Genomic DNA, 13730 nt, shown 5'->3' with positions numbered 1-13730 from the left:
GATGAACAGACACTAAGCTGCATTGTTCATGATTCAAGAGTATGTATCTTACTACACAGAACTGATTTAAAAACTATCTCCATTTATAGCATAAATCAGACTCAAGTTGGGGGTCTCTGAGAAAACTCTGTAAGATACTAGGCTAAAGAGGAGACAAACCAGATAGCCCTGGGCCCACTTAGAGGAAAGGTAGTTCTTCCTGAGAAATTCTAACTATAATCCTTAAGTCTATCATGTTTTTCTGTGATCAAGTTCTTCACTACAAATATAATATGAGGGACTATATCTATAAACCCAATATTTAGCAGCCCAGGACTGAGGGGGCACATCTATAATCCCAACAGTTAGCAGCCCAGTACTGAGGAGACACATCTGTAATCCCAACACTTAGCATCCCAGTACTGAGAGAACACATATGTGATACTAATACTTAGCAGCCCAAGACTGAAGGAACATATCTACAATACTAACACTTAGCAGCCAAGTACTAGAGAACACATCTGTCTTAGTTAGGGTTTTATTGCTGTGAAGAGACACCATGACCAAGGTAACTCTTATAAGGATAACACTTAATTCTGGCTGGCTTACAGTTTCAGAAGTTGAGTCCATTATCATCAAAGTGGGAGTATGGCAGGCATGGCATGGTGGAGGGGCTAAGAGTTCTACATCTTGTTCCGAAGGCAAACAGGAGAAGACTGGCTTCCAGGCAGCTAGAAGGAGGTCTAGGAGCCCACCCCCACAATGACACACTTCCTCCAACAAGGCCATACCCCCTAACAGTACCACTCCCTGGGCCAAGCATATTCAAACCACCACAACATCTGTAATCTCGACACTTAGCAGTACTGAGGGAACCCATCTGTAATCTCAACACTTAAAAGGAAGAGGCAGGAGACTGGGAGTTTGAGGCCAGCATGAATACAGAATAAGTCCCACAAGACCCCGTCTCAACTAATAAAGTAGTAAAAGATCAAGTAGGAGACTGGCCTAAGAGGACACATGCTCTTTTAGTTGTTAGAATAGAATTAAGTTAGCCAAAAATCATGTTCACACATAATTGGGTTGGTATAACTTGTGAAGACTTTGTTTCAATTTTAATATATAAGGTCATGAGAGACACTAACCTATCATTTTCTTGCGTTGTCCTCATCAAGGCTGGAATCAAGAAGTCACATGTGGTTTCATATCATGTTACAGTGTCTTCATCAAAAAACGGGGTGCTAACTCCATCACACCCTTTGGAAAACTGTGATGCCCAACTCCCTTCATCACTTCTCTTTTATGTTCATCTGCATCCTAGGCTCCTTAAGGCCAAGCATGACCTCCCTAATGAGAGGTTCTGCCTGAGTGTTCCATCTTTTACTCTGGACTCAGCAAGATTTCAAGAAATCATATGCCTTTGACCTCTACACAAACTATCATCTAAAACAAATTCAGCTCACACTATTGAGCACCAATGTGAACATTTATAACTCATTTCCAACGTACTTGTAGTGCAAGCGAGGCCACAGACTGTGGTCTAGGCCTGGGTCTCACCTTCAGCGAGCTGCCTGGTCCAAGATACTTGCTATATTATACCATAAGTGCCCGACTGAGTGCAAAAACACCTGGCTTGGGATCAAACACATCTGCACTAGAATCTCAACAACTCCAAGGGACTTGCCTTTGGTCACATTAAATAAATCATCTAGTTTCAGTATTTCTCCTAAAAATTTGAGTAATTAAACCTGCTTTAAAAGCTGCCATCACTAAGAGTTAGTATGCTCAGTACACTTAGAAGCTTGATGATGATCGAGAGAAAAAGGTGCTTTGTTTTGTTTTTTGACATAAATTCTAACATAGAATTTAAGGTCATATTTTTCAATAGTAACTCCCAGACCCTTGTCTCCAAATCCACTCTTAAGCTTTTCAAACAGCCCCTAGATGTTAACTTCCCTACCTGAATCACTTTCTTTCCCATACAGCACAGCCTGCCTCCTCACTCTTCCCGTCACCCACCACTCACAAAACCACGGCTGCAGAAATTCTCCCACACTTTCTCTCCAGTCCTACCTGTCTCCTTGTTAAACTCTTTCCTAAATGTTTCTAAAACATTTAGGAGAAACTAATGTCTTTCTTATTATAAAAGCAGAAACTGAGACACAGGACATCCTCACAAGGTGGAGATAAGCTTGGCCACAAGGCAGGACATGTCTAGATAGCATTTCACATGCTCTCGAACACATGATAAGAGATGACATTTCTGAATTTGACAGGGGGTACAGTAGGCATACATTTTTTGCAAAATTACTTTTAATAAGGGTTCAACCACTCCTCTAGCCCACTACCCAGAAGAGGTAGTGGAAGAGAAAATTTATTAGGATGGGGGAGGGAAAGTGGACTTGTTCAGCACTATTTCTTTGAAGGCAAAGCCACTCTTCTTTCTCAGCAGTTCAGTCTTGTATCAAACACTAAATATGACTCAGAAGCTGCAGACCAGTCCTCTAATCAGGCAGATACCACATAAGAACCAGCAGCTACAGCCCAGTCCTTTCACCAAGCAGACACCAGGCAAGAACACCACAAGGCTCACGAACCAGCCTGAGGTGAGGCCTTGGAAGCTGCGAGCTGCCACAGGAACCTCATGAGCAGTTCTTTGTCAAGTTTCTCTTGATGTTGAGCTCAACAATGCTATATAAGGCAAACCAATACATGCCTGCCGTTAGCAAAGAATAGCCAAGCAGAGCAAACCTGTCATTAGCGAAAAATAGCAAGGCAGAGCAAACCAAACCAATGCTCAGTGCTCATCTCCCACTGTCTATAGGGTCATATTTATATTCCATCCACCGTCCTTTCACGTGTTTGCTTTATCAAAATATCCTTTCACCTGTGTCTGCTTTAGGAAAACATCCTTTCACCTTTGGCTGCTTTAGAAAAACATTTTTCACGTGGCTGCTTTTCACCTGTGTGCCCCAGCAAACCATCATTTGACACAACTAACTTTCCAAAGAAACTAGAAGTTTCAACTTCAGGGAATCTATACTAATTGTTCATCATTGGGATATTTCCAGTGCATAGAATAAAGTCGTGAGTGGGGGCTATGCACATGTGAATATTTATTATCTATGGCCTGCATAATTCCAATTAATCCTTTAAATACTGGGTTATATTTAACAGATTGTTGCATGCAAATCAAAACATGAAGGCCTTAACACACAGTAGTCTATTAATGACAAAGATCTTGTCATTATATCCAAATTATCACAACCAAAGCTTAGAATGTAGCCACTTACACAAACACATTTTCAGTGGTAGGTATCTCAGACTACATGGCAATAGTGAGCCACACTCCTCCAGTCCTCCAGTCCCTCCTTCCCAATTGTTCTGGTTTGCTTTCATTTATGCTAAAGGTAAACATGAGTCTTAGTCTGAGGAGGGAAATAGGGGATGGGAACGATCAGAACAACCTCTTTGATGCACAGCTTAGTCACATCACCCAAGGGAATTAACTGAAGATGTCAAACCTATTTCAATCCAGGCCACCCATGGCTGACACTGAAGTTTTCTGGGTTTTGTACAGTAAGCACATGGCTTTAGTCCATGTTCAACACTTAATTAAGGGATTTTTTTTCCCCAAGATTGTTCTGGAGGTACTGTTTTCTTAGAGGCCAGCTGCTGTCACATTAGCAGTCAACATCTGGTTGGAATGTTTCAACTTCTATTTTCCTTAACTATTATGTGAATGAGGTTCCTGTTATTCTAAGCAAACTGCAGCACTGTCCTTCTGTGGACTTGGAAGCATAATAGTTAGTGACAGTGTAAACTGGCTGCTGGTTTTTCTAATATTATATAGCAAACTGTTATTAAAACATACAAAAGGTTTACTTGAACCTTTTGTGTAAGTATCAGATTCTTTTTATTTTATAATGTAGGCATTTAAGCTTAAGGTCTCATCCCAAAGGCCAAGAAATATTTGCCTTAAATATAGCTATACCTATATATCACATGAGAGAGAGAGAGAGAGAGAGAGAGAGAGAGAGAGAGAGAGAGAGAGAGAACTCAAAAGAAATGCCCCTTATAAGAGGGCAAAGTAGACATTTGAATGTGTGTGCTATAGAACCTCAAACATTTTACTTGCTGGGAACTTCAATGGGTCCCATACAGGATTTCAACCCTCAAAAACAGTGCTCAGCAAAGAACATCACTGTGTGCCTATGTGACTAATTTCTCCCTGAATCAAGCAACTCCATCTTCTCAGACTCAGCAACTAGAAAGCATCCCTGTAGATGAGAGTTATTAATGGGAATTTCAGGAGCCGCATATGACCCTAGGCCTTGGCTGGCCAGTGTGTGTAAGTCTGGGCCAGAGGCTGTTTAAGACCTGTGGGCTCCCTCTGCTTGGGCTGTTCCTGATACTTGAAAGCAGAACTGGCTTTTGTGTGATATCCTTTATTTAACCTTACCCAGGAACCACTTTCAACCTATTTACAAGTAAAATACTTGACATCTTGTATAATGAATGTTCAGTCTTGGAGAAGCGTACCTGTTGGTCCATATCCTCAATAGCATAAGCTGTCACTTGTGGTTTTGATCTTAGCCATTCTGATGCATGTAAGATGGAACTTCAAGATGGTCACATTCCACAAAAAGCATTAAGTGTCAGAAGGTCTTTTGCCATTCCCCTTCTTTGAGTAGCACTTCATCCCATGGATGTAGGACACTCCAGAAAGAAATAGCCAGTGTAGAACATCTTGCCGTCCATAGCTCAGAGCCCACCTGCAGGCTTTCAGCCAGAGGCCAGTTCTGCACCACATAGCTCCTAGACACCTCTCAACTTACCTCCCATCACTCTGTCCCTCATTCATGCCCCCACCCCACCCCCACAGGGGCCTTGCTCCTCCTGGGTGAGGACAAACTTCTTTGCACCTCTCTTCCATCAGCCACTCCCTCAGGTCTCTCTTCAAACTCTCCCTAGCCAAACAACAGCTTCCCCTGCTGATAGAACTTTTGTTTCCTCAAAGAATTTGGGTACACTCAGTGTTTACCTGTACACTTATTGGGTGTATGGGTACTTACACCCAATGGGTACACCTCTACATTTATTATCAACACTAACATGGAAATTTCACAAAAGCAGTATTTCCTTGATTTGTTTCATTTTATCTCTGATGTCTACAGCAAAGCCTGGCACACAGTAGGTGTTGAATAAATGTTTCCTGAGTCACTATCTCCAGGACTTAGGATATTAAATTTATGCGGTGCCTGAAAAGTCTATTTTCCCCAGAAGCACCCCTCATAAACCCAGTGTTGTTCCTGAGAATACAGTGTCTGTTTCACAATTCTCAAACAGGATTCTTGATACCAAGTACAAGTTTCAACACCTATGTCAATGAACTACAACCTTCAAAAGAAGGTTTTTAGTTAGGTCCCATTGTGCCTCTTCTCCCAGTCTCCCTGGGCTCCTGGTCATTCAGGCCCTCCATCGCCTCTCATCCACTTCTGCTACTCATTTCTCCTTCCCAGCCTTTATTTTCACCAAAGAGTGATAGACACATAACCTAAAGGAACAAATGGAGCCCAGAGGCTTGGATCAAAAAGCCTCCAGGTCTTACCCTTCTTCTCAGCAGGGTTTCTAGGGGTCGAGCGCTTTCTACTCATGCTTCAAAGAACCAAATGACTGGGTTCTTTCAACCTAAACTTTTCTTTTCTTTTTTGGACAAGGTCTCACTTTGTATAGCCCTGGCTAGCATGGACTCTCTCTGTACATCAGACTGGCCTCAAACACAGAAATCTGCCTGCCTCTGCCTCCCTAGTACTTGGGTGGAAGATGTGTGCCACCATGCCCAGCCACTTTGTCTATAATGCTACTGTTTTCCTAGTGCAGATAATGAGAACTTGGCCCTTCTTTAAGCTATCTTCCCTTCTCCTTCCCACCTTCCTCAATGAAGTTATGCTGAAAACCTTAATCAAAAGCTTTATTCCTTATGTCAATTATTGAGACTATTGCTTATGTATACATCAAACACTTCCAAAGCTCTTGCCTGTCTCATCTTTTTGTTTTTCTTATATTTAATAATGGCCTAACATCTTCATTATCCATGGAAGCATGCTCAAGCCTACACAAGCTCTAGAAAATCTCCCAACCCATTTTCGCTGTGGTTCAGTTAGATTTCTTGTTTCAGTGGATAAGATGTGCAAGTCCTGTTTCTCCCCATCCTACTTTTGGTTTGCTCGGCACTGTTTCTGACCTACTGAGCAATGTCTGACCTACTGGATGATGTGAGTTCTCTGCAGATTCTTCACTCCTTCCTGGGTTCTCATTTCCTAGTTCCCATGTTGTCTTTTTTCTTGGTTTGCTCCCAAGTTTGGGAAGGTTATATTCCTCCAGCTTTTGGGTGTTACAGGTTTAAAGTGTTCTATTCTATCCTCACAGCTGATTATTTCATTTAAATGGGCAGTTTAAAATTTGCTGACATTTTAAAAAACATTGCTTGCTTGCTTGCTTGCTTGCTTGCTTGCTTGCTTACTTACTTACTTACTTACTTACTTTCTCACTCAAGATGGTCCAATACCCATCTTGAAGAGCATTTCTCTTCCTGACCCTTTGCCTTATAATGCCTTGGCTTTCTTACCCTTCTAGCTCTTCAGCCTTCACTCTTAGCTCTTGAGTTTAAACTTCCCAGCAGCAGCTTTCCTTGTTCATTATGCAAATACCTGGGAACCCTTTATAAATACTACATTTTATATATTTAGGGTATGAGAAGCCTATCTCTCTTCTGCCCAACTATACGCTGTCGGCATCTTTATTCAACCAATAGTTTTAAACTAAGGAGCAAGGTCACATAGCATTACTTTGTGTGCTGTGTAGATTCTCTCATTCCTGGAGGCAACCAGACCTTGGGGGACAGTATTTAGCATTAAAGTACATAGCAAAAGACCAAATCTCAAAGGGTTACTTATGTCTCTTTGGTTTAACAAAGACAGAACTTGTGATTACATTACTTATTTAGACTTATTAGTTTTAACTCCATTTAAATTCACTGTCACTGGGGGAACAGTGTTGCTTCTAGTGGCTGCTTTCACGGCTACTTCTAAATAGTTGGAATTTTCTGGAACTGATTCACACATTTTCTTATTTTTCACTCATTTACTAGCTGTTCTTTTTTTTTTTTTCTATGCTACCAGATAACTTTTCAATCCTCTTATTGAATTTTCTATGTTAGTGATTACATTTTCCATATATGAAAGCTCTTGGTGTCTATTCTTTAACCAGGCACTTAGTTTAGCATAGTCTCATCAGCCTGAGGACACAGTGTCTCCTTTCCTATCAGCATTGTCAGCCCTATTAATCCCTGTATTCTCCTTTTTGTTCTGTCTGCTTAATTTGAGATGTTTTCTTCCAAAATCTAATTATCCTCGGATGCCTTACCATAGTTCAAAGTGAGTCAGTAAACTCAAAAGCTTTGGAAATCACTGTGACAGGGTCTCACTGCATGTCATGGGCCCACCACGTTCCCTCTGAGGACATTCTGGTACTCTTGGTAAGGCGTGAGGTGACAAGGCTGCCAGTGTGCTGGAGCCGACCTGAGCATCAGGAACTAGAAACTTCACTGTTCAGAAGCAAAATAGCATGTTATTTCCCAGTTATCAAATCCATTTCCAGCCTTGCCTATGTTGGGAGTCAGGGTCCTTCAATTCAGTACTCAGTGTTTCTCCAGGGACCAGTTGTTGGTGCACATAGGCTGGGGTGGTTCTGGGTAAAACAAAGCTTCGAGGTTCTAACTAGTTTTCAAATAAGAACACTGCCCCACACCACACTCCCCCACCCCGTCATTCCACCCTGCTTTCTTTCTATCCTTCCCTGAGACTGAGATGAGTCAGCTTGCTTCTTCTGTCTATGTCCCCTCCCATGGTACTTAGCTTTGACCTTTCTCCCTTCTGCTAAGTCATGCACCATTCTCCCATCTACTTTCCATCTTTGTGTTTTGTGGTTTGAGGTTGATCAAAGATAGAACTTGTGTTTATGCTTCTTAATTTCCCTGCTTTGGAGAAGATTGAGTGCAGGATGGCGAAAGAGTGGATGTGCCTTCATTCTGACATCTTGAAATCAGGAAAGCCAATGTCTTCCCTTCCCCTGAGTATTTCACTGTGCTGCCTGCTTTGCTAGCACCTACCGCTGCCATTCATAACTTTCACTCTGGAGTCTAGCTTCAGTGGGCATTTTGTTGCACTAGCTTCCACCCAGAAATCTTTAGCTTATTAATAAATAATTTCCACATCCACTTGTAATGAGTGCAGTGAAACAGGACATACTCACTGTGAAATAGCTGGAACAGCTTCAGTCACAGATCCCTGCAGGCCCTGGTATCCTTGGGAAACATACTTGTTATCCCTGCTTCCCACAGTATGCTCTGCCCCCAGGAGATGAGCCTCTGCAGACATCGTCCCCATTCACAACCCTCTTTGTCATTCCTATCCCTGTTACCCTACCATTCCCTTGTTGCTAGATGCCAACAATGAGGCCCCAGAGCGGCTCCTGGCATGGCTTCTAGCTTCACCAAGGAGCCCTTCCTAGATCATTTCCCCCAACTGGTAACTCTATAATACTCCCTTTATTGAGCTCAGTCCTATTCTGTGCACTATATGTTTCTCTCCAGGGTACTAACAGAAATACTAACACAATGGAAGATTTTGAACTATCTCACATCTACAGTCCACTGAATTCTTATGCTCTGATGCTGTAAGCTTCACATGTAGAGCTGGCACTTAAAGACTAAGAAAATTATACCATTTCCTTTCAGTCAAGATTCTGTCTCGCTGGGCGGTGGTGGCGCACGCCTTTAATCCCAGCACTTGGGAGGCAGAGGCAGGTGGATTTCTGAGTTCGAGGCCAGCCTGGTCTACAGAGTGAGTTCCAGGACAGCCAGGGCTACACCAAAAAACCCTGTCTCGAAAAAAACAAAAAAAAACAAACAAAACAAAACAAAAATAAAACAAAAAAATTCTGTCTCGCTTCAGCAAGAGAGCACAACAACCACCACAAAACCCTCTTTACGATTATGCTCCTCTAGAAAATACGAGTGCAAGTATGGTCAGGACTGCTTAGAGGATCAGGAAGTAGGGCATACATGTCCTTCCCTCTTGGATAAGAGCACTGGGCTCAGATAGTACTGTAAAAATATAGACATCTGCTATTTCTTAAATGGGGAGATAGAGAAAGCCAAATTTAATTCTAAAAGCTCAAGTGTTTCTTTTTATCTTTTTTTGTTTTTCCCTTAGACAGTTATAGCAAGGGTCAGAAAAAGAATAGTAAGCTTCACCAATCCTCCCCTTAAAAAAATAAAAATGAAACACTTTCCCCATTCTCTCTACTGCACTTGACTAGTCTTTAAAAATAATATTAATCTAATTAAATCAAAGTGAAGTTTTTTACTTCAGCCCTCATTCTAGACAGAGCCCTCTCTTTTTTGTATTCATTGATAGACTTTTATAGTAATGAGTGTTCCCCTCTTCCTACCTCCCATAGGACCTGCAGCCCATCTCTGGTATATTGGAATGGAAACTACAAAGGCTGTACCTTCTTGGCCTCTTGGTACAGCCGACCCTGCCACTCACATCACAAAGAATTGTCTTCCTTGTCTTTGCCGTTCCTCCTTTCTGATTTCCCTACCTCTCGGACAACTCTTCTTTTTCTTCAGTAGATAACAATAGTGCGCGAGCCTCGCTCGCTCTTGTTCCCCAGTGCAGTCCCCTGGTTGTCTCTACCTCTCCTCTACCTACAGAGTCTGTCTTCCCACTCCAGAAACTTCCAAAGTCAATAAAAGATGGACACTGTGGCCCAGGCCTGTACACCAGCAGGATGATTGTGAGTTTGGAGATAACTTGGAACACATAAAATCCTGACTAAAAACTGAGTTAATTATACTATTGATGATCTTCAAAAGAACCTGGCAGTTGGAGGAATTGGCTCACAAGTAAAGACTAAGTAGTTCTGTATATCCAGGCTCAATATGCCCAGCCTCTGTATGCCCAGGCTCTGTATGCCCAGCCTCTGTATGCCCAGGCTCTGTATGCCCAGCCTCTGTATGCCCAGCCTCTGTATGCCCAGCCTCTGTATGCCCAGCTTCTGTATGCCCAGGCTCTGTATGCCCAGCCTCTGTATGCCCAGCCTCTGTATGCCCAGCCTCTGTATGCCTAGGCTCTGTATGCCCAGCCTCTGTATGCCTAGGCTCTGTATGCCCAGGCTCTGTATGCCTAGGCTCTGTATGCCGAGGCTCTGTATGCCTAAGTTCTTCACACTCAACACTTGGCTTCACCTCAGGCCACAGTGTCATTTAGATGCCTACTCCAAGGCATCACAGACAGTCAGAAACTTGAAAGGAATCCTTGACTCTCTGCTGGCCTCTAGGCTCATACCCAATCAATGCCTACCTCCTACTGATTCTGTCCTAGATGGACCCTAAGCTCAGTATCTAATTCCTTGCATTCTTATCCCTTCTTCTTGTCTGCTTTATCCTTGGGCCTTGTGTCCCACATTCTGCCATACACAGATATGCAACAATGTAACCAGCCAACTACGGACTGAAATCATCGAAACTGAGCCAAAATGAGACTTTTCTCCCTTAAACTGTTCATGTTGGGTATTTTGTTAAATGCTTATAAACTATCAGATTAAAGGTTGTGTCAGAGAAGGCATAGTTAACATATAGATTTTTCTTTCTCTCCTCAAAAACAGAACTAAACTAAAAACAATAACTATTTCAGTGAGCAGGCTAAATTTCCCATGGAAAATCTGTGTATAGGAAGTACAGTTTTCTCTTTTATGTCTCCCTTTCCCATATGTAAAATTTCACTATAAAAATTTAAACACACCTTTTACAAACTAAGAATATGGCTAGCTTTCTTTTTGATCGGTCTTTTGTTTTTCTATTCCAAAGCCATCTGTGAACTTCAGTTTACATGCATGGGTTTAACAGAGTGGTTCTCAATCTGCGGGTTGAGAACCCTTTGGGGGACACATATCAGATATCCTGCCTATCAGATATTCGCATTACAATTCATAATATTAGCAGAATTATAGTTATGAAGTAGCAACGAAAATAATTTTATGGCTGGGGGTCACCACAGCATGAAGAACTGTATTAAAGGGTCACAGCATTAGGACGGTTGAAAATCACTGGTTTAAAAGAACTTGCAATAACATTTCACTTGAAGCAGAATGTTCAAGTACTAATTAAATCTAAGCTCACTTGCTCCAAGCTGCAAAACTAGAGATTTACGCAAACTTGTAAAGGCTTTCTGACCTCAGGTGGAATTTCTGTTTCCTTAAGGTAAGCACTTCCTCCTTCAATGGAATATCTACTGATACCGGGTATTAACAGATATGCATTTGGCTCCTTTCTTGCCTGTTCTCTACACTTTCTGCCCATTGCCTGTCAATACTTAACGTTTTAGGTGAAAACAAAGGAAAAAAACACAAAAACAAAAAAACAAAACAAAAACAGGCCCAACCATGAAACCTAAAATGTTTTTCTCTGAATGTATCTTGTCAATAAGGACACCTCTTTTAAATAACACCCTCTACTCAAGCTTCATATATAATCCAAGAGTACCTCACTACAGTCGTATAGCCCTGCTGACTGGCTGGTTTGAGACTATCAACAGCGCTATAGTGAGCAACCACAGGCAGAACGTATCAGATTAGGTCACTTGCCCACGGATGTTGGCTTTTCCTTTCCAGTTAAGACAGTTTTTTGGTGTTGAGGAAGACAGTCTGACTTTGCAATGCAGATGCTGTCATGGAGATCCTATGAGCTTAACATCACGGTGCTTACCTTGGATAGTTTCAATCCTAGCACTGTGAGAGTCACTAACCCAGCACAGCAAACCAGAGCACTAGAGCTGGAGAGGCCCGAACTCGGGGGTATATTTCCATCTACGAGGCAATTCATTCCAGGCAGCTTACTAAGGCCAAAGTGTTCCTAAGAATGTTAAAAAAAAAATGCCAATAGTCATTTCAGTATTGGACTCAAGAAGCAGTAGAAACTTCTATCAGTCCACAGAGGGGGAAAGTCTATGACAGACACTAAGCTTTTGCAGCAACTGGGGTAAATCATTACAGTGGAAGCTACACCTCCCATCTGATTTAATGGCTCAGTCCTCTCATCTGGGGATGAGTCCTCTGAAGAGGACTTTTTATATTGTTCAACCAAAAGCTACTGATTCACTTACTAAATTGCTCTGAATGATTTTTCCTTGAATATCAACTGATTTGAACAAGTGTAGAAAAACCATGAAGCAATTATAATTCAAGTTGCCCAGAGAGGCAGGAAATCCCTAGTGATGGGGAGCAGGCTGAGCTTTGACCCTCCAGCATCTTGTATAAAGTCTAACCCAGCAGCAGCTATTTCCAGGGTATCTGGCCTCAGGAGGCTCTCTGAAGAAAAAGAGCTCCAACTCTACCAACTCCATTTTTATCAAGAAAAACCTAAGCACTGGGAGGTTAAGAAACTTTCCAAAGATTACACAAAGAACACTTGAAGACCCAAGACTCAGAGATTGTCCCCCATGCAAAGGATGCTGGGAGTGAGACCCAAGACTCTTGAGTCTCAGTTGACTTCTCCACTGCTGTGAAAACTGGGGCCAACAGTGTCACCATGTTTAAATGCCTGCCAGCTATATTAGGAAATTCAGAGTTTTTATTGGAGTTATTAATGCAATTTAACCACCTAGTAGTTTTAAAGACAGCCAGATTAGAATTTATATGTAAATGACTTTGAAGGTCCCAAAGAAGACAGGGACGTTTTTACAAACATGAAAGACCAATCAAATTAGACTCTGGGTTAATGTATTTGAACTGACCTGTAAGACCTGGATTGGGAGGTAATATCATATTATAATCTTCATTATTTAGTATTAAAATAAACCCAGCCCTCCCTCCTCCTCAAGGGAAAAAAAAAAGGTCTTCTTTAGAAATTTCTCAGATAATTCAAGACCAAAGTTTGAGAAACTATTACATTACCTAATTACACATTTCATCATACATATTCTTCTAGGGATAAATTTCAATAAGCAAGTTAGACTAGCCAAAGGAACAAAACGCTGCAAATAAAAACTGCTTTTGTCCTTAATTTTTTGTCCTTTTTTCTTCTTCCTTGGCAAAAGTTATGCACCACAAAAGAAAGATTCAGTTGGATGTACCTCCTGATTCCAAGTCATCTAAAAATCTCCTTCCAGAAACACAAATTATACACTGAAGACGTGCTGTTGCCAACGCCCCTCTGTACAGAACATCAGGCAGCCCACTCACAAGCAGCAGGCCTTGGGGAACGCTATATATCTAACCATAAACTGATCCACAGACTCTCTTGGACGTGAATCATACTTACAAACTTAGCACGCAATGTTTAAGTTCAACAGTAACAGCCGACTGAAAAACACAAATGTGTTGTGCCAAACATTGCAGTAGCTTTATCCCAAAAGGATAACATGTTCAATTTCACATAAACAGACTACCCCTTGGAACCTTCTAGAATTTAATTTGAAGGTTTCTGGACGGGCTAACACTGAAATTACTTTTCTGCCAAAAGGTCATTGAACAAACCTGTGTTTTTGCACATAAGTTGTCAAACCAAAGAGGAAGGTTTTAAGCCCCTATCCAAAATAATACAAAAATATACTATATATACATATGAAAGAGAGAGAAAGAGAGAGAGAGAGAGAGAGAGAGAGAGAGAGAGAGAGAGAGAGAGA

At 41.6% G+C, this 13730-nt stretch overlaps 1 protein-coding gene across 4 annotated transcripts in view; it reads right to left on the bottom strand.

Annotated features, from left to right (window-relative positions):
* The window catches only part of Galk2 (galactokinase 2), a 107834-nt gene that overhangs the window by 69551 nt on the left and 24553 nt on the right, over nucleotides 1-13730 (bottom strand). For 3 of the 4 annotated variants that reach the window (XM_028784995.1, XM_028784994.1, XM_028784997.1), the window contains one exon: nucleotides 11813-11959. The exons of the other annotated variant lie outside the window; for it this stretch is intronic. In XM_028784995.1, coding sequence (XP_028640828.1) covers nucleotides 11813-11959 — 147 coding nt within the window. The remainder of the gene's footprint in view (nucleotides 1-11812; nucleotides 11960-13730) is intronic. 4 annotated transcript variants of the gene reach the window in all.

Source organism: Grammomys surdaster, unplaced genomic scaffold (genome assembly GCF_004785775.1).
Source record: "Grammomys surdaster isolate TR1022 unplaced genomic scaffold, NIH_TR_1.0 125049, whole genome shotgun sequence".
Classification (NCBI taxonomy): domain Eukaryota; kingdom Metazoa; phylum Chordata; class Mammalia; order Rodentia; family Muridae; genus Grammomys; species Grammomys surdaster.
Note: the sequence above shows the minus strand (reverse complement) of the source record. Positions and strands in the feature narration are given on the sequence as shown.